The 20,646-nt window shown below is 49.2% G+C and overlaps 1 protein-coding gene across 2 annotated transcripts in view; it reads left to right on the forward strand.

The window, feature by feature from the left end:
* The window catches only part of LOC142566308 (uncharacterized), a 951,081-nt gene that overhangs the window by 263,063 nt on the left and 667,372 nt on the right, over positions 1 to 20,646 (forward strand). For both annotated transcript variants that reach the window (XM_075677216.1, XM_075677215.1), the window contains exons 4-5: positions 7,161 to 7,273; positions 7,326 to 7,390. In XM_075677216.1, the coding sequence (XP_075533331.1) occupies positions 7,161 to 7,273; positions 7,326 to 7,390 (178 nt within the window). The remainder of the gene's footprint in view (positions 1 to 7,160; positions 7,274 to 7,325; positions 7,391 to 20,646) is intronic.

Genomic DNA, 20,646 nt, shown 5'->3' on the forward strand with positions numbered 1-20,646 from the left:
GGAAGAAATTGAGCGATTTTCTAGGATGAGGGTACTGTAAAAGATGCGAGGGACTTCCGAAATAGGTCAGTAAAGTAACGACAGGTCCATAATGAGTATCGCATCACAAACAAGTTCGAAATGCTGTCAGGCCCAGGGGACCTATTAATTTTGAGTTTCACTATTAAGGTCAAAACACCTTCTTTTGTACTGTTACTGTCATTGACTGACACGTCACTACGAACAATGGTGTCTGGTTGGATGACGTTTTTGTCACGAGTACCAATCATTCCAATAGATTGGGCTATCTTCGTTTTAGTGTAGCTTACGTGATCAGTTACTTGTGTGCTTCAGTGCATGAAACGACGTTTTCTTAAGGTATTAACTGGAACGCCAATACATTTCTCCGCAAAGCTCGGGAATTTATATCTGAAAAGTGGTGTCATCATGAAAATTTGTTCGAAGTGGATCCGCCTTGCGAACTTCACGGCTATAATTTGTAAATTGCAATATGGACCATAATGTAATTAGTTAAAAGCTTAATTAGGGAATTTTTATTAATAAGATGATTTTGCATCTCAATTTTTTTTGTGCAAGTATTGTCCTCCGCTTCGAGTAGAGCAGCTCATGAAGTAGAATTGTGGTATCAGCAGCAGACAACGTTAAAAGATTTTTGAAAGTGTTCGCTGAAACACCCTGTATATACCGTCACACATGAAAACGCCTTCACGGCCTGCTCGATACACTTCTCGGTTAATGTAAATGACCGTAGAATTCATTGCTTTAGCTAGCACCAAAATTCCCCTTTTCAATGCAGGCCCTTTGATTTGCATACCTGTGCCTTCCAACTTCTCGCATCGTGCACACTGCAATTCTACTTCCTTTGAAACAACCCGCAGGCCGGTGACCCCGTTGGCTACTAGCTTCGTGATCCCTGATCCTCGTCTTTGCAGTAGGCCGAACACTTCCGCCCATTATCACCACTATGTGCCTCTCCTCCACTGTGTGCCGCATGCGTTCCTTGGCCTTCGCTATCACCTCCCTTTCCCGGAAGCCCGCTAACGTAGACTCGTTTGCCTGCACCTGTTGTCGCCGGTTCTGCTTAATGCATCTCGCCAACAACGACAATTCGAAGCACCGCGACGCTGCTGAAAGCTGCACACGAGACCCTTTGCATTGATGTGTTCATCCACGGCCATCACAACATATCTTGCGGCCCCAGACAACTCATGCAAGGGAATTGTTCCTGGTCTTTTGCACGGTACACCGTCTTCCAAGCTAGTGGATGAGCTTTTGGCTCCTGGAACTCAAATACTTCAAGCACGAATGATGGGTCAAACCAACGTTGCGTTGGTAACATTTGAAGGACTTAAAGTGCCTCGCTACGCGCGTTTCTATGGTGCAGAACTCCGCTGCTACCCCCGTCGACCCCGCCAACTGGTCTGCAAGATATGTCACAAGCTCGGCCATTGGGCTGATTACTGTCCAACGCCGCATGTGGTCATTTGTGCGACGTGCGGGACTGACAACCCCACCCCGTCACATCCGTGCACCCCACACTGCAGATCCTGTTAGGGGACCCACCCTACAGCGGATCCAAACTGCCGGCGGCATGCTAGGCAGACACTGAACAAAGCTTGGGTGCGGAAAGCTCTCGAGAAAGAGCAGCATGAACTCCAACCCTCCAGCGACCCGGCCACTACCAGAGATACGGCGGAGACCGAACGTCGCGCGCCCCAACGAAGGAGACCAGACAAGACCGGTCGGAGACCCGTTCGAGATCCCGTCGCAAGTTCCGGACCCGCTCCAAGTCTCGGTCCCGATCTCGCGAGGCATCGGTGCGCCTCCCAGAGAGGCCCCCTCCTTCCCCATCTTCCCAACAACCCTACAAGAAGGCCCTGGAAACCAACGTCCCAGCCAAGGTGACCCTGTTCCCTTCAGGGGTGCAGCGGACCCCGGAGAAGAAAACAGTAATGGAGGCGCCTAGGGAGGTAGGTCGGGCGGAGGGTCCCCCACAGCTCGCTCCGTCCCGTAAATCTCTCCCTACCCCTTCCCCTTTTATCAATTCGTTATCAAATCCCGATCCTCTAATAGAAATAGCCCGCCTAGGTCGTGACATGGAGGCGCGCTGTGAGCGCCTGCAAAAACAAATGGACGCACTGGTGGCAGACATGCGCACTAGTATACAGGCGCCTCTGGACAGGATGGAACGCCAAATGGAGGGCCTTCAAATAGGGATTACGGAGCAAGTGAAATCATGTATAGAGTGCACTTTCGCACGCATGCAAGTTCCTGAGCTTAGCGGTAACAACGAAAGCGCGCCCTCCGACCAAGGCTCTCGGCCGCAACCTTCAAATGTGGGCACCCGGCGCCCGCATCCCTATGCATGACCACCTGCTTCCTCTCGCGATGATGATGGCGCCGCGTAACGCGGAGTAACTAGTGGTGTGGCAGTGGAATTGTAGGGGATTCCGCCGAAAACGAGGTTCCCTACAGCAGTATATCGCCACATCCACGAACCCTCTCGATGTCATCCTCTTACAGGAAGTCAATTGCGCCCCTTCTTTATCCGGCTACAGCACGCTCTCGGGTGTCTCTCCTCTTGTGGGAGCCTTAGTTTCGAAACATATTACATGCCGCATGCATACCACTAACATTGACATTCCTCACCAAATATTGGAAATAATTACGCAAGGTAAACGCAGCGAGAGTCTGTTTATACTCAATACATACAGTTCCCCCCGTTCGCGAATGCACTGTTTTCAGCACCTACTAACAGAATTTGGTAGGTTTGGACGGGTTTGTGTGGTGGCCGGCGACTTTAACGCTCCGCATACTGCATAGGGTTACGTTAAATCGCAGGCTAAAGGGACCCGCTTATGGAATGCCATCTGTAACATGAGATACACACTGCTTACCGACCCAGAGCACCCCACTGGGATAGCCAACAGCGTATCTCGTGACACCTGCCCTGACCTTACCTTCGTGCGCAATACTGGCCCTGTCGTTGCGCACGGGCCTTTAGAGGAGCACCTTGGTAGTGACCACTACATTGTGGCGACCACCTTGTCATTACGGGGTGCGCGCAGGCCCGAGCGAAATGTGCGTATAACGGATTAGGCGAAATTTAGGCAATGTCGCTAGGACCCACCAAAGCGCCAAGGGTACGAACGCTGGCTTGACTCTCTCACACAAGATCTAGAGGCCACCACGAGCACACTGCGCACCACAACCGAGACACCAGACATAGACCCGCATTTACTTCATCTTTGGAACACCCGCAGAGGGTCGACACGACGATGGAAACGACAACGCCTCAACCGCAAACTTAGGAAACGTATAGATCAAATTACACGGGAATCTCAGGAGTATGCAGATATCCTTACGAGGAATAACTGGCGAAGATTTTGCGATCGCCTCTCAGGCACATTGGGCACAGCAAATACGTGGTCGATTTTTCGCTCACACACAGATCCAACCACAACAAAGGGAAAAACATTTCAACAGCTGCACATCCTAATGCACGAGTACAGGGACGATGTCTCGACACTCCTCAGAGAGCTAGAGAAGCATTTCATACCCACAGGCCCGCCCCCGCAGTACCCTGACTATCCTTATGCAGGCGAGGCGAACGAATTGATCGATGCAGACATCATATCTGACGAGGTGCGGGTGGTCCTACAAGACCTACGCCGCAACATGGCACCGGGAGCCGACCACGTCCGATTCGCCACCCTTCGTAACCTCAGTGACGCTGATATTAACCGCCTCACCCATATCTTCAATGATTTCTGGCACAACGGCATGCTTCCCCAAACATGGCCACACGCTGACATCACACTGATTCCCAAACCGGGCAAGCCTGTTAAGATTAAAAACTTACGACCTATCTCCCTAACATCCTGCATTGGTAAGCTCATGGAGCATGTACTCTTGCGGCCGTCTGCAGCCCTTCCTCGAAGAAAAATCATTCTTTTCTAACTCTCAATTCGGATATCGGGCTCATCTGTCTGCCAAAGATGTGCTTTTACAATTGCGGGAGGAAGTCATAGGACCTCCGTCGCACGCCCAAACGAGAGCACTCATCGTCTTAGACCTAAAAGGGGTATTCCATAATGTTGAACATGACCTCATCCTTCGGAATGTTGCAGATTCACACTGTGGAATTCGTATGTACAACTATATACGCGCATTTATTCCAGATCGCACAGCCACCGTAGGAGTGGGACCGCATCGATCCGGTACGATTCGCCTTGTAGGACGTGGGACACCCCAGGGCTCAGTTCTTTCCCCTACTCTATTCAATATCCCGCTCACAGGGCTCCCCCCGCTACTCGACCAGATCCCTGATGTCGCCCACGCTATTTATGCGGATGAGATTACTATCTGGTCGACACGGGGTTCCGACGGAGCCATCCAGGACCGAGTGCAGCAAGCAGTCGATACAGTTTCCTAGTACGCGAGAAAATGCGGCTTAAGATGTGCTCCGGAAAAGTCGGAGCTCATAATCATTCGCGCCCGGAGCCGTTCCTCTACTCTCCCTATCACTGTGCACGTGAATGGCACACCGATACCACAGGTTAATTGTGCTCGTATCCTCGGCCTACACGTCCAAGCGGATGGCAGGTCAAACTACACTGTTTCCCTTCTATCCAGACAGATTGAGCAAATTCTGGCCATGATCCGGAGGGTCTCCAACAGGCGCTCGGGCCTTCGAGAAGAGGACCGGCTGCGCTTGGTGGAGGCATGCGTTATCAGCCGCCTTACATACCATCTCCAATTTCAGCGGTTGACCCAAGCGCAACAACTTCGCATAGACGCAATGATTCGCAAAGCGACGAAGCTGGCCCATGGCCTCCCGAATTATACTTCCACACGCCGTCTCCTTAACTTAGGGACACATAACACACTAAGCGAGCTGCTAGCGGCACATTGGGTCAGCCATCGCCAGCGCCTCCTACTCACTCCTACTGGCCGCCATCTTCTCACACGGCTAGAATAATCTGTCCCACCCCTTGAGTCTGAAACCCGTCCAACGATCTTGTCGTCAGCGATATGCCAAGCACTAAGTATTCATCCATTCCCACGTAATATGCACCCCGAGCATGACAAAAGGCGGCGCAAAGCCCGTGTACGATACATTGGCCGCATGCTTGCGAACATCCCGGAAACGCATACTTTATACACGGACACATCACGCACTCAAGAGGGCTATACCTCGGTAGTTTTGGATGGCACCGAATTCCTGAGAGACTCTGCGGCAATGCGCGGAACAAATGCCGCTTACGGAGAAATTCTCGGTGTTGCTCTTGCAATTCGATACGCCATCTGTGTTCCTGAGGAAGTGTATATATTGACGGACTCGCAACAGGCATGCTGGGCGTTCCTATCAGGACATGGCATCCCGAGAGCGGCGCACCAAATTCTCAAACAGATCCCGCAAAATACACCAACCACACCTCCTCGCATCCACTTACTCTGGACCGCTGGTCACACCTCGCTGCCGGGTAACGAAGGCGCACATGCGGTTGCCCGAGAAATTCCCCTCCGGGCGAGTCGGCGTGGTGAGGCGACTAGTTCAGAGAGGGGGGATCCCTTGCTCCGTTACAAAGACATACTCCGTCATTATACACGCATTCGTCGCATCCACGCCGCACCACCGCCGTCCTTCTCGCGGGAGGAAGCAGTGGCATTACACCAGTTACAAACCGCAACTTTTCCAAATCTTGTCTCTCTCAATAAATTCTACCCACACTGTTGTGCAGATCGTTGCCCTGGCCGTGACAGCTCGCCCACAATCTTCCACGTCACGATTCAGTGCACTGCAAACCTATTTCCTCCCTTGCCAACTCTCCTTTACCCCCATACGCAACAAAGAGCTGTGGGACGATGCCCACCGCGACGGACCTCCCGAGGTCCTCCGAGCTGTGATATAACGGGCTGGAAACATCGCCGGAATCATCTTAGGGACCCTGGACTGAGGGTTCCTCCCACACTGTTCTCGCCATTCAAATATTATTAATAAAGATGTTTTACTCTCTCTCCGCGACGGCACGTCAGCCCCTTCGCCGCCACCATTGACACCACTGCTTCCCGGCTGGGTGCTTTGAGCCAGCGCCGTTCGCGATGCTCGCATCGAAGCGTTCACCATTGTTTTGCAAAATGGTGTCCCTCAGCATGATTTCTACGTTGTCTAGCTTGTCCTTCCTTCCTCTGCTTCTGTTTGCTCTTCCGTTTCTAGCTTTGAAATCCGGTTAGCTAACTGATGCTTTTCCCGCTCTATACGGTCTAGCCGCGACCCTAGCGCGCACATCCTACAGGAAAAGCTGCTTCGTTCGCTTCGCGTACTGACTCAAACCGCGTTTCTTCCAACGCGTAAGAGCGCTTAACAGTGCACGCGTATGTTCCCCCTAGTACCAACTTATCTCGTACTAACAAGGCGCAGTACAATGTAACCCTAGTTGTGGAAAAAAATACAGTTATTCTTTAGCTACTTATATCTAATCAAAAAAGCCTGTGGAAACTGAAACGCATGAAAAATAATTCATAAAGATTGTTCGTCTAAACTAGCACCCCAACAAAAACATGAGCGAAATATCAAATATCGCTTTGGCACGCTGCTCCTGCTGCGCTGAGAAGACTCCTCCACTAGGCGTGTCGGTTCCCTTCAGAGTCGTTCGAAGGGGTGAGCGCCACGCGTTCACACTTTCCAACGATTATGCAGGCAACACGTGCAAGATCACGTGGTGGCTTCTTTCCTCTGCACAGAGATACGAAAGCAAGGCGCATGGTTGCTTTGGTTGCAGATGTATGGGCGATAATAATATAATATATTCGTGTGATCTGCGGTTTTAGCAAGAAACCCCCTCTGATCGATTTTAAAGATGGTTCAGCTCAACATGTAGCGAATATTCTAGATGTCCGCGGCGATGAAATGGGATAGCCTTCATATTTCTTCAGTGTTTTACTGACTGGCGTTATAAGATATTGGCGTTAAGGTGCCCGTAAATTTTTAATCGCCGCCCCTCGTGCTCTGAAATGTCATGTTAAAATGAACTGATATTAAATTTAAGTGACCCATGCTTGAGCTGTTGAGTTAGCCGTTTTGTCAGAAAGCGTACCTATCATGCCACTTTGCATTCAATTGGTAGCGGATAAAGCATTAATTGAAGTGTGCGCAGAGCGCGTCTACCGGGGGACATTCACGGTGCTTGAAGGGGACAAGTTCAGCGACAGTCTGTCGAACAGCCTGGCTGAAGACTTCGTGCGCAAAGCGGATGCGTACCGTGCCAAGGTGAGTAGACGTGTCGGCTGCTGCCATTTCTCACCACTATCTCCGAACGCAGCTCGACCGCCTCTTCAACAGCACCACCTCTGGCTTCTGCGGTACCGAGGTGATCGCTTTCCAGAGGTGAGCCCATTTTGCAAGCCCATCGTGGCTCCCTCTACTAAGGCAGAGTTTTACAGCTAAGTGTTCAGATGCCTGGAAAGGGGACTCTCTCTTGGTGCATTCATTGCAATAAAGATACTTAATTGAAGTGACATTATTTTTCCTGTATAACTGAGAAATATTACACTGGAAAAAGTTTCACTTTGACATTGAGTCACCGAAAAGTTTCACGTATGTGACAAGCTATCTGTGTTTCAGATGGCGCTGTTAACTGATAAACATCAGCTGTTCTATGTAGGAGTATATCAGGGCTAGTTATAGTCTAGTACAAATACGTAAATGGACCGGCAATGATTGTAAAATGCAAGCATTAGATAATGCCAAATACTAGCTATTTCACTAAGATTTACACAAGTTTGCAGAGATTGTTATAGATTACTCGCCAGCGCAGCACTCGCTTGCCGGCTTTACATGCATATCAGGATTGTCACAATAGCGTGCATGTCACAATTGTATCGCACAACATTGTTTAGCTTAGTCGGTTTCTACAAATGGCATTTCGTCGGCCTCTGTTCGAGCAAGGCGTGGTTTCGTTAATTCATTAAATTATGCGATCTTACGTGCCAAAACCACGATCTGATTATCAGGCATGCCGTAGTGGGGGACTCGGGAAATTTGGACCACCTGGGGTGTTTTAACGTGGTCTTTTCGCGTTTTGCCCCTGTTCAAATGCGGCCGCTGTGGCCAGGACTCGATCCCTCGTGCAAGGCGTGGATGAACTCTTTGACGCTGCCCTGTGACCATGTACGCGTATTTTGGCACGAACTGCACGCGACTTGTTATTTTTGGAATGTGACCGAACCAGAAAAATAAAAATGGTTCCATACCAGAAAATGGTGCAAGCGTATAAAATTGTTGTAAACATTTTTATTACTTTAAACAGTAACATTCTTCAGTCGGCGCGCCCCACGATGGAATTTTCGTGATTGGTAGGATACAGTATGCGTTAGTGTATGCGTTAGTGGGTACACACGCTGGGCATGCCTATGCCGTGCCATACAGCCGTCTCACCAGGAATGCTAGCAGTTGTGAGCTCGCCTGCCAGGCTGCAACCTGTGGCCGAAACGTTGTTGGAGGGGCTCTGCAGAAACAGTTTCAAGCCACGTAGTTCTTACGTTATGTCAGGCGCATTAAGCCCTCGTAGATTTTCGCTCCGATAATTTGATAGCCCGTAAAACTTGTATTCTAGGAGGTACGCACACTCTCAAAACTTTACACGGAAAGCCATCTGGGAGCTGTTTAAGTATGCGTAAAAATTGCGCCGCTTGCTCATCTCCACGCAGCTCGGTGTCATTATCAATGTTATGAAACTTGATCCGGCCAGTACAAACGACAGCGCTGCGGGGACACGAATTGGTGCGGACGCCGGTGCAATGTGAATCGATAACCCAAGCGAAGTAATGCATGTAACTGCGCCAGTTGCGCTGATGACGTTCCGATCATTATAAGCCGTTATCACTCTTTAGCGCCTTACGCAAGCGCGTCAATGGACCGCGATCAAACGTGCTCCAGCGGCTGCTGCGTATATGATACCGCCGCGCGGACCGTGTCTTGAAAGCGATTGGCGATGCGGACAGAGAGTGCCGACTGCTGATAGCTCCGCGCGCTATGTTTTCGCTGCTTCGAGTTGGAGAGACGCGCGGGCCCATATCACGAAAGCGATCTGCGAAAGGGGGGCGTGTGTGCTTCGTGAGCCCTGTGTTCTCGCCGCTTCATTCGCGTTGAGGCTACACCCAGCACAAAGTCGCTTGCTGCCCCTACGGGCTATATATTGAAAGCCACCTTCTTACGGGACGGACGGGCAGAAGTGTTTTCTGCTGGGTAAGCATAGACATGCTTAGACATTTAAAATAATCCTGGAGTCATGGAGTCCACATGGAGTCATGGTGGGATCAGTGCAGCACCTACTTCATAGGAAACGCATCCCCGCAGGGGCGTCTGCGTCAGCAGGCGTTTGGTGTGTGGCGACACCACGTACTCGAGCACACGAGGGTTGGACCCTCCCGCGTGTAGCCGTGCGCGGCTTAGCCGTGTCCGGGGAAAGGGGGATCCTGGGGGTTGAGCCGATGCCGGGTGTTCGGACCTTTAAGGCCCCCGGCGGAGGCAACACACCTCTTTGGCTTCTGCTTCACGTAGACGGCACCCCCGGACTGATGACCCACCCGGGGGAAATCGGCAGTTGCCTTTTCCTGTCTCTCTCCCTCGCTCTAGCCTTCGTCTTTCTCTGACTTTCCACCTTTCCTGTCTTCTCCTGGCTTCCTTTTACTTCTATTTTTTCCAGGCAGCAAGGGTTAACCCTGTGGGAATAGCCAACCTAGGTTATTTCATATTTGGTTATAGTGATGACGTACAGCTGGCGTTTACAGGACCTGTTCTTACAGTCCCTGTAGCGTCCCCTTGTAGGACTCCACGGTGGGTGGCTGGCGTTATTGCTGAAAATTCAATCCCTTTATGGCAACCTCCTTCCCTCCGCTTCTTGATCGCCCTCAGAAAAGAGGGCGCATCGATGAAGTATTCCAGTTTTTTGGTCGGCAAAAAGAATCCTTCCCTCGTTTTCACGTAATCCACTCTGAAAAACAACCTAAACCAGTTCGAACAATATCACCATTCCTTGTTTCTAAGACATCGACTGAAGTCTTTGGTCCAGTATATAAGGCGTCGAGGATGGCAAGCGGTGATCTCCTCTTGGATAACCCAGCACCGTACGATGAACACAAGCCGCGGTGTTTTCTCGGACGATGACTTGCTGGAGCTCACTGAGGATGAACTCTTGAAGGGCTTCAGTGACCAGAATGTTATCAATGTTAAAAGAATTAAGATCAGGCGTGACAGCAAAGAAATCAAGACCAAACACCTTATACTCACCTTCGGCTCAAGTATTCCGCCCGAGTCTGTAGAGGCCGGGTACATCAAGCTCCGTGTCCGGCCATATGTGCCAAATCCCCTCAGATGTTTCAAATGCCAACGTTTCGGGCACAGTTCGCAGAGCTGCCGAGGCCGTCAAACCTGTGCGAAATGCAGTGCCCTTGAACACGCCACTGAAGCTTGTAAGAACTCTCCCCACTATGTAAACTGACGGGGATCACGCCGCGTACTCGCGGTCGTGCCCCTCCTGGAAGAAGGAAAAAGAAATTGTAACGATAAAAGTGAAAGAAAATATATCGTTCAAAGAGGCACGAAGGCGGGTAGCATACCTGCCAAAGAAAAGCTTTGCCGAAGTGGCGCGTCAGGGGGCAGCGTCACAACGGCCTCCGGCGGCTGTCCGACATACAAGCAGTGAGTCGGCAGTTAGCCTTCTGCCCCCACGGTGGTCGCAGCTAGCGCTGTTCCACTAACCGAGCAGAAGGGACCATCAACCCCGAAGGTGGGCGCAGCCGTGGCTGCCCCAACCTCCCCGGCCCCTTCCAGCGCTGGCCACAGCGGGCGCAGCCAAATCTCTCAGGGAGCCCCATCGACCTCCGTGCTGGTGGGCGCAGGGGTCTTGCCTTCCGAGGCGGGACTCTCACGGAAAACTTCTCGCTCGCAAGAGCATGTGTCCGGCGCCTCACAAGAGGCAATGGACACTACACCTGCCCTCACGGCGCGCCAAGCGCCTAAGGAGCGGCGAGGCTCCCTCGAACGCTCCAGAAAGGGCAAGACCCCGATTACAGGGCCTCGAAAGAGCTCTGTAACATAAGGCATCACTTCCTTTTCTGTATGCACAGCACCAATTTACTTTAAAAATGGATACACAAATAATTCAATGGAACGTCAGAGGTCTTCTTGGAAACCTTGATGATGTGCAAGAACTCATCCACAAACATAATCCAAAAGTGCTGTGGTTACAGGAAACACACTTAAAATCCAAACACACAAGCTTTCTCCGAACGTATGTTATGTTTCGCAAAGATCGCGATGATGCCGTCGCATCATCGGGTGGTGTTGCGATTGTCACTCATAAAAGTATAACCTGTCAACCTTTACAGCTACAAACGCCCCTTGAAGCAGTGGCGGTGCGAGTTGTTCTGCTAAACAAACTTATCACTATTTGCTCGCTTTGTATACCCCCACATCACAAACTAAGCAAACATGAATTTCAGTCCTTTATAGATGAATTGCCAGAACCTTATTTGGTTCTTGGCGACTACAATGCACACAACTACCTGTGGGGCGACCCTCGTATAGATGCGCGAGGACGTCTTGTTGAGCAGTTCCTTTTTTCTTCTGGTGCGTGCCTGTTGAATAAGAAGGAACCCACATATTACTCTCTCGCAAACAGAACCTTTTCTTCAATAGATCTTAGCCTAGTTTCCCCATCACTACTGTCTGACCTTGAATGGGAAGTTAACAACAATCCTTACGGGAGCGACCACTTCCCCATACTACTAAGAACATATAAAGAAAACGAATATCTACCACATGCTCCTAGGTGGAATATTGAGACAGGTGACTGGAAGAAATTCCGAACTCTTACTAGTATCTCGTGGGCTGATATGTCTTCTTTAGAAATCGATGCTGCTGTGGAGTACTTTACAGCATTCATTATAGATGCCGCATCTAAATGCATATCTGAAGTAAGTGGCTTGGCAGGCAAACGGCGCGTCCCGTGGTGGAACGACAAATGTAGGACCGCCCGTAAGAAACAAAACAAAGCGTGGAGGTTCCTATGCGCCTCTCCCACTGCGGAGAACCTTATTAACTTTAAGAAAGCAAAATCCGAAGGCAGGAGAACGCGCCGACAGGCCAGAAGAGAGAGTTGGCAGAAGCTTTTATCGGATATCAACTCGTATACAGACGAGGCCAAAGTCTGGAACAGGGTTAATAGCATAAGAGGGCGACAAACGTACTCCCTCCCTATGGGAAACACACAAGGCGATACCCTGCAAGACCAGGCTGATGCTCTCGGTGAACACTTCGAGCGCGTGTCTAGCTCCACTCACTATTCGGAGAACATTTTTAAATATAAAGCAATGGAAGAAATCAAGCCTCTGAATCGAAAATGCATGCTAAACGATCCTTATAATCGTCCTTTTACCATTGCTGAACTCAAAGCTTCCTTATCAGCATGTCCGAGCTCTGCACCGGGCTCCCATAGAATCGTGTATGATATGCTTAAACACCTGCACTCCGACACACAAACCACGCTACTGACACTTCTCAATACTATCTGGGCTGCTGGTTATCTCCCATCAAAATGGAAGGAGGCTATTGTGATCCCTGTCTTGAAGCATGGTAAAGACACTTCATTGCTTACCAGCTGCCGTCCTATAGCGCTTACGAGCTGCCTCTGTAAGCTTTTTGAAAAAATGATCAATCGCCGTCTCGTACATCTCCTAGAGTCCAGTAAAATGCTTGATCCATTACAATGTGGTTTTCGGGAAGGGTGATCTACAGCCGACCATCTTGTGCGCATCGAAGCGGGCATTCGCGATGCCTTCGTGCACAAGCAATCCTTCTTATCTGTATTTCTGGATATGGAAAAAGCGTACGACACAACCTGGCGGTACGGAATCCTGCGCGATCTTTCCGCGCTAGGTATCCGCGGCAGTATGTTAAATATTATAGAGAGCTACCTAGAGAACCGTACATTTCGAGCGAAAATAGGTCCTGCACTGTCGCGTACATTCGCACAGGAAACCGGGGTACCCCAGGGTGACGTACTCAGCTGCACGCTCTTTGTCGTAAAGATGAACACGCTTCGTGCATCTTTACCACCAGCTATTTTCTACTCCGTCTACGTGGACGATATACAAATAGGTTTCAAATCCTGCAACCTCACAGTCAGCGAGAGACAGGTACAGCAGGCCCTAAACAAGGTGTCCATGTGGGCAGATCAAAATGGATTTAGAATCAACCCCCCACAAAAGTTCTTGTGTTCTCTTCGCAAGAAAGAAAGGCCTGGTCCCAGATCCTTTTCTAGAAATGGGTGGACAACAAATTCCTTTTAACAAAGAGCACAAATTTCTAGGTAATATACTTGTCTCCAAGCTTAGTTTCATTCAACACATAAAATATCTAAAAACAAAATGTCTGAAAACACTGAACTTACTTAAACTCCTATTACACACAACATGGGGTAGTGACAGGAAGTGTTTACTGAATCTTTACAAGAGCCTAGTTCGATCAAGATTTGATTATGGTGCCGTAGTTTATCACTCTGCCGCCCCGAGCGCGCTAGACCCTGTTCACCATCTGGGAATCCTCCTGGCCACTGGCGCATTTAGAACAAGCCCTGTTGAAAGTCTGTATGTCGAGTCAGATGAGGGGTCACTCCATTTTCAGAGAACATACATCAGCTTTACGTATTTTCTGAAAGTGCGTTCTTATAAGGAACATCCGTGTTTCACAACCGTTAACGAATTGACGTGGGAAACACTTGTTCGTAATAGACCCTCTTTGAGATTACCTTTCTCAATACGTGTAAGAGAACTTATCGAAGAAATGAACGTTCCACTTCGCTGCTGTTGGTCCCTCTTTTACTGAATCTGACGTGCTGAACCCCATAACAAGTATCTTCACTGAAGAAGTCTACGCAGTACTGAGTGCAGTCAAACATATAAAGAAACTGAGACTCGAGAAAGCCGTCGTATTCACCGACTCGCTAAGTCTTGTAAAAGCACTCATTTCTTTTCAAAAGCAAACGAATCCTGTCTTCAATGAACTCTACTCACTCTTATGTGACATCTACTTATCACATAGGCATGTAGTAATATGCTGGGTATTTGGCCATAGAGGAATCGAGGGAAATGTGCTTGCCGACGAGATCGCCAAATCAATAGCATCGCAAGGTATTCATTCTGCTGCTGTCCCTGCCATAGACATGAAGCCTTTTCTAAGAAAAAAACTGCGAAGCCACTGGCAACGCTTGTGGGACGCTGAAACAAGTAATAAGCTTCAGCTAATTAAGCCGAAGTTAGGTTTCTGGCACCCAAATACGAAAACACGAAGAACAGATGTCCTATTCACTAGACTGAGAATAGGACACACATTTGGCACTCTTAACTTTCTCTTGACTGGTAACGAGCCACCAACCTGCGGTAGATGTGGCGACCGGCTGACCGCCCTCCATGTCTTCCTGGAGTGCCGGGAAGCCGAAAGAGACAGGAGAAAACATTTTCCTTTTGCATACAGCCATCACGTCCCTCTGCATCCGGCCATGTTTCTTGGTGTAGAACCGCTTTTTAAGACCAAAGCAATCCTCGCTTTCTTTAAAAGATGTTTTGCTGCATGTTCAAGCCCATTCATAGCGCATCCTCTTTCTAGAGAATATCGCTAGGATAGATTCTCTGTATAGCACATGCCTCTAGGCCCTTGCGTTTCAAGGGCCCCGGTGAGGCAGTCGTGCTCTAGACAATATTATACATCTAGACAATAACATATTTTATATATTACATCATTCTTTCTCAATACATTTTATAGTTCGTAGTACACGCCAGTAGTCATTCCCATAATTTTATTACTCGTACATTTTATGGAATTTGCATCAACTCTTTTAGGCCCCTTTACAGCCACGGCGCATTAAGATCATAGAACCCATGAGGCACTGCGAACTCATTATACATTAGCATGGCGCTCTTTGGCCACATCTGGCCCTTGCGCCATTAAACATGAAATATTCATAGGAAACGCATTTACTGTTTTCGAATTGTTCTGCGATAGTGAAGTAAGAGGTAACAGATCATTTTCTCCGATGTACTTTATGCATGCGAAAATAGACTCCACATTTTAACTTGACGATCCTCAGACAGAGTAAATTTGCGCTGCTATGAAGCAACCGTAAACGCCAAACCTGTCCTGTTACGTAAAGGAAAGTGGTTCTTGTTAACGTGCATCTAATCTAGAGGAAGACGCGTCAAAAAAATTGTCGTCAATAGCCTTTTCAACACCAACGGCAAATTAAAAACACTATGCTCTCAGGAAGTGTAACACGTACTAAAATGTCATGCTTTGCGCATCACTTGGCTCTACATGGCTCACCAACTAAGAGCAGCTCACTGAAAAGCACTTGTACATACGGTCATCGATATCTCAAGTAGCCAGACATCCACACAGCGACACACATTCGCCGTGTATACGCTTCTTGCGGTTGCACATTTGGCACACAGAAAAACGTGTGCGTTCATTGTTGAGTTTCACAATGAGGAACCAAAGGAACGAAATTCAGGCAGAAACGTCTCTGGGAGTTGTCTAAGTATCACTGTGCCACTTGCTCGCTTCCACGCAGCCCGTTGTCATCATCGATGTTGTCGAACTTGATCCGGCGAGCACAAACGGCAGCGCTGCGGAGAGACGAACTGGTGCGCGCCTCAAGCGCTGCAAGTGGCGACGGCAGGTGCGCTAATGACGTTCCGATCATGAGAGCCCGTTATTGCTCGCCTTGTCCGTCCCCGTCGAACCATTATGAACCGTACTCGGGTGGCGACACTGTCGCGCTGGTTGTACCTTGAAAGCGATCTGCGACGCCGACAAAGACTGCCGGTAGCTTCACGCGCTGTGTTCTCACCGCTTACTCGGCGCTGAAGAGAGATTCGCGTATCTCGTAAGGGATCTGCGAAAGCGGCTAAGTGCGGCGTGTGCTGCGAGCTCCGTGAGCGCCGTGTTCGCGCCGCTTTGTTGGCGTCGAAGCGAGAGGCAGCACGAAGGTCAATTGGCTCGCTGCTACGGGCGCTGTCTTGAAAGCGGTAGTCTTATGGGACGGACGGTTTTGTCGTTTGTTAAGCGTAGAGATGTCTACGCATTTAAAACACTCTTCATGTGATATGTTTTGAAATCAGACACAGGTGTGAAGACAAGTAATGGGTAGTGATCATATACAGAGACACTGAGAAGTAGAAAAAAAAACGGAATGCACCAACGTGGGTTAAGTGGCTACCGTGCGAGCGCTCCTCCTGGCAATGAACTTAAACTGTTGATGTGTATATGTCAAAAAATGGCAGTAAAAGCGTGTTGTTATTATTTGGTTTCCTGCTGCGGCAACATTCTTTCGCACGCACATTCTACTGACAAAGCAACATTCCCTTCTGCCAGGCCGCGAAGGAAGTGATAATTTGCACGAGTACAAAGTGTGAACAACGTTTCATTATGTAGTATTATTCGGCGGTGCGTGCATAACACGAAAGGAGTGGACACCAAAACTAGGCCCTGGACTTCTCCGTGGGTTGCGTCCATGGGCCGGGGGATCTGTTGTGCTACGAGTGCGAACACCACGCTCCAGCCTCGGCCCTGCTCTTTGAGTGCCCCGGGGCCACCCGTTTTATCATAATCTCAGGGACTTTCCTGAGGCCTCCGTTGGTGGTATTATTTCCAAGTCGGAAGCTTCCTTGTCTAAGTTTCTCACGTTTGAAGTGGCTGCCTGGCTGTTGGGTCAATGGCTTGTTCGGTGGATATATTTGTAAATATATACTTTGGCATGCTTGGATTGAAAGTTTAACAATGGCTTCGAAGATCTAGGGGAGTACTGCCAACACGCGTGATCTTGTTCGAAGACCAAGAAACTGTCTAGAAACTGTATTACGCGTCTCTGAGGAAATTCCTTGGTAAACTTTAATCCTCCTCCATTAAGTTTAAATTGCTCACTTACTGAGGTAGCAGCGGAATCAAATTTGTTCATATTGTAGAAAATCAAGTAATCATCAGCGTCACGAAAATGTTTAATAACACAATCGCCTAAGGCCTTCTCTAAGCAGCTGTCAGTCTTGCTCAGATAAATATAACTAAGAATAGGGGCAGCCTCAGAGATGCGTAACACAGTTTCTAGACATTTCATTGGTCTTCGAACAAAATCACGTGTGTTGGCAGTACTCCCCTAGATCTTCGAAGCCATTGTTAAACTTTGAATCCAAGCATTCCAAAGTAGTAAAAAAACATAATTGCCATGTCGTGCCTTAAGTCTCCTCTCACCAGATCATGCATGCACTAAATGAGCGCCAGCTTTAATGCACAGGTCCGGCGCCTACTAAAAGCAGTTTATCCTGGCGTGGCTGTGGCAACTGTGGCTTGTTGGAGTTGGAGGACGATCCCACCGCTGTCCACCAGTTGTTGGATCTGGAGGACAATTCCAAATGCTGTCCCCCGACTATTGGACCTTGCCGTTGGGTGCGGGAGTTGGCCGAGGTTGAGGAGGACTTTGAGATGAAAACCGGAGGTTTATTTACATTATTTGTAGTGAGAGTGCAAAGAAATTAACAGACATAAAGTCATTACGGGCCGGCAGCAACTCCGACGCTGCGGCCCGTGGCAAGAAGCTCGTAGGAGATGAATGAAGGAATGCTCTTCTTTGCTGTTTCCGGTCTCTGGCTTTTAAGCGCTTCGGTGTCTCGAAGTCACGTCACGTTCGGCCAATCGGCGAGCCCGCTCAGGTGATGCCATTTTCGGCCAATCGGCGAGCCCGCTCAGGTGTCGTCATTTTCGGCCAATGGTAGGCGGCCGTGCGATTGTGTCACACCCGGCGCAGAGGGTCGCTCCTTGGGCCCCAATTCTCCGAGGGCTTACTTCTCTCTGCGGTATTGCCTTCCCAGATTGCAAGCGCCGTCACAATAGGCGAATGGGGGCGACGTTTCAGTGCTGCAAAGCAGCTTTGCTCGGGACCTGCGTTACCTGGAACCGTGCCAGGCTCACGCTACACTTTCGTGAAGAGTCAAGCAGTGAATAGTTCCACCTGCGGCGCACGAGGAGGGGGACGGCAACTTGTTTGGACTTTCGGCGCCTCAGGAACGGGGTAGATATGCTCCTGCACTCCTCAATTAGCTGTGACGCGATTCGATGTGGTCTGGTGAACTCGAAGTAGGCTCAGGAAAAGGTCCCGTATCTAACAGGCTGAACGCCTAATGAAGTCGGTTTAGAATGGAACGGACGTGAATACATAAAGCAGTAATAGCAAGAAAAGAGTAGTGGCTGTTCCCTACATTCATTCAGTATCGCACAGGCTCAAACAAGTTGCAAGTAGCTATAGTGTTAATGTTGTTTTCACTGCTTCGAATAAGCTAGTTAAAATATGCGCTGTCGTGCGGAGGAAAAAAAGAGCAGGTGAAAAGGAAAAGAAGAACAGATATTAACGCGATAGCGTTAAGGAGCTCGTGTCGCAGAAAAGCCGGTGTCGTCGGCGTCGGTGTCCGCGGCGTTGGCCGTGAGCGATAAATCACGGCAGGCACTTCATAAATAAAAAGCAACTTCCAAGATGGGCTGGGTGGGAATCGAACCAGGGTCTCCGGAGTGTGAGACGGAGACGCTACCACTCAGCCACGAGTTCGACGCTTGAAAGCGGTACAAACGCGCTTCTAGTGAACGCGGTGTTGCCTTAAAAACGTGCCGTAGAAAGTTATACTGCGGTGTATATCGGTAATTATGAGCATGTAACTTACAGAAGTCGCATTTACACGAGTAGCGAAGTAAGTTTCCGCTACATTTCTTCTGCGCTTACCGAACACGCAGAGCCATCTTGCGGCAAACACAGAAGACCCCCTCCTCTCAATGTACGGCGCTGCCCCGACAGGTGGCGCGCCATGCGCGCATTGGGGCTGTGCGCAGACCGGTGCCAGGCGCGTCGCGGCTCCGACTCCCTCTCCCCTGACGACGCTTCGCCGTGCTCCCACGCGGGTTGCAGAATCAAGCGCCGTTCCTTTCTTTAGATCACTATCTATCTATCTCTCTGCCCGTGCCGATCACGACGTTTGGCTGGCGTAGATCGTTTCCCCCTCCGAGACACCGAGTTCTTTGGTTCGTTCCGTTTGCTCAGGCGCACGTTTCGTTGCCGCGCCGAACGCTGCGTTGCTCGACGCTCTCCGTGTGATAGGTGGCCGCAAAGTCCGATGCGGGGCGCCTCGTAAGTGATCCCTGCGCCCTAGCGCATTGTCTTACACCCCTTGGCGGGTCGATGGGAACGCTGTCGCGTTCCACTCTTGAAGGCGAAGCTTAAGCGTCCTCCAATTTTTTCTTTAGTGGAGCACATCAAGAAGAACAATTTTACTGACTGCTGTGTGGGTGTGGTATATAAAGTTCCCTTTAGCTGTGGCCATTTCACGTAGGGCAAACAGGGCAGGGTATCAATGAGGCTAGTGGAACATAAAAGGTCGTTAGCCGGTGGATAGTCTTCTAATCTTTCATTACATTGCCAAGACTGCCAAAATTGTAACTGCATGCCTGAGTTAGATTAATGCGCGATATTGTACAGGCATAAGAACGAAGACACGCCTCTTATGGTCTAGGCATGGCATATAAATAATGGTGGAAGTGCGTGCGTGAGTCAGCCTTCGTTACCTTACATTAGGAAGTGATCAATTGCCTTAACAGTTATCTGTCACGTAGACCGGCACGTGTACCCGATTGACGCGTGATACTACCATTCCAGAGCATGCGCAGATGAGTTTTGTCTCTTCTCTCTTTTTTTTCGCCTCAGCGCTTCCTTCAGATGATAGTCGGCGTTCGTGTTGTCCACTTCTATTTTGTGCGTGTCTGGACGCCTTACCCTTTTTTGCATAATCATTACAGGCCCATTCAGCAGTAACAAGAGATTGCAGCATCCTGCTTGCTCAGATAAGTAAGATAATTTACAACTCAGTTTAATATCTCTAGCTACTTTTGGTTGCATCGGTAACTCGTTCCATCCTTTCGCACCTGCAAACCGAATTAACTGTTCATTGCGCAGGTTGCATCATTTTCGTAAGCTGAAATTGCAGTTAGAAGTTAGCCTAGTGGTATGCTTTCGAAAAAAATACAGTCTATTGATAATGGATAATTCGTTCACGTAATCTTGTTTATCGTGTGCAGGTCTTACGATTTCGCAGTAACCTAAAGTATAAGATAACAATCTCTTGAAAAATGTTCTTATTTAGCAGACAAAATCAAATTAACCTTATAATGCGGAATGGCTGGTTCTAGAGATCTAGTAAAGAGTATAGATACATTATGCATTCAATTGGCGAAGATTCAGGGCAAGAACTAACGCGATAGTGACAGAAAAAAACAAACGACCCTCTCCTCGGCAACTTCCTTAAAAGTGTGCCACAAAACGTTTGGCGTTTTTTGTGAGCGCAGAAAGAAAAAATAGATAACAATAGAAGGCGACCTTGTGACAGCAACGCAACAGATAGCAGATGGTTTCAATGAGTTCTTTAGTCGGTGTGTCACAGATGACATAAACTGTTCCTGCGCTTTTCCTTTGGAGCATCTTTCGTTTCACCATGAGGGCGTGCTTCATCAACTGCTAAACTTAGATTCAAAGAAGGTCAGTGGCCCCCGAC

The sequence above is a fragment of the Dermacentor variabilis genome, unplaced genomic scaffold (assembly GCF_050947875.1).
Source record: "Dermacentor variabilis isolate Ectoservices unplaced genomic scaffold, ASM5094787v1 scaffold_12, whole genome shotgun sequence".
Classification (NCBI taxonomy): domain Eukaryota; kingdom Metazoa; phylum Arthropoda; class Arachnida; order Ixodida; family Ixodidae; genus Dermacentor; species Dermacentor variabilis.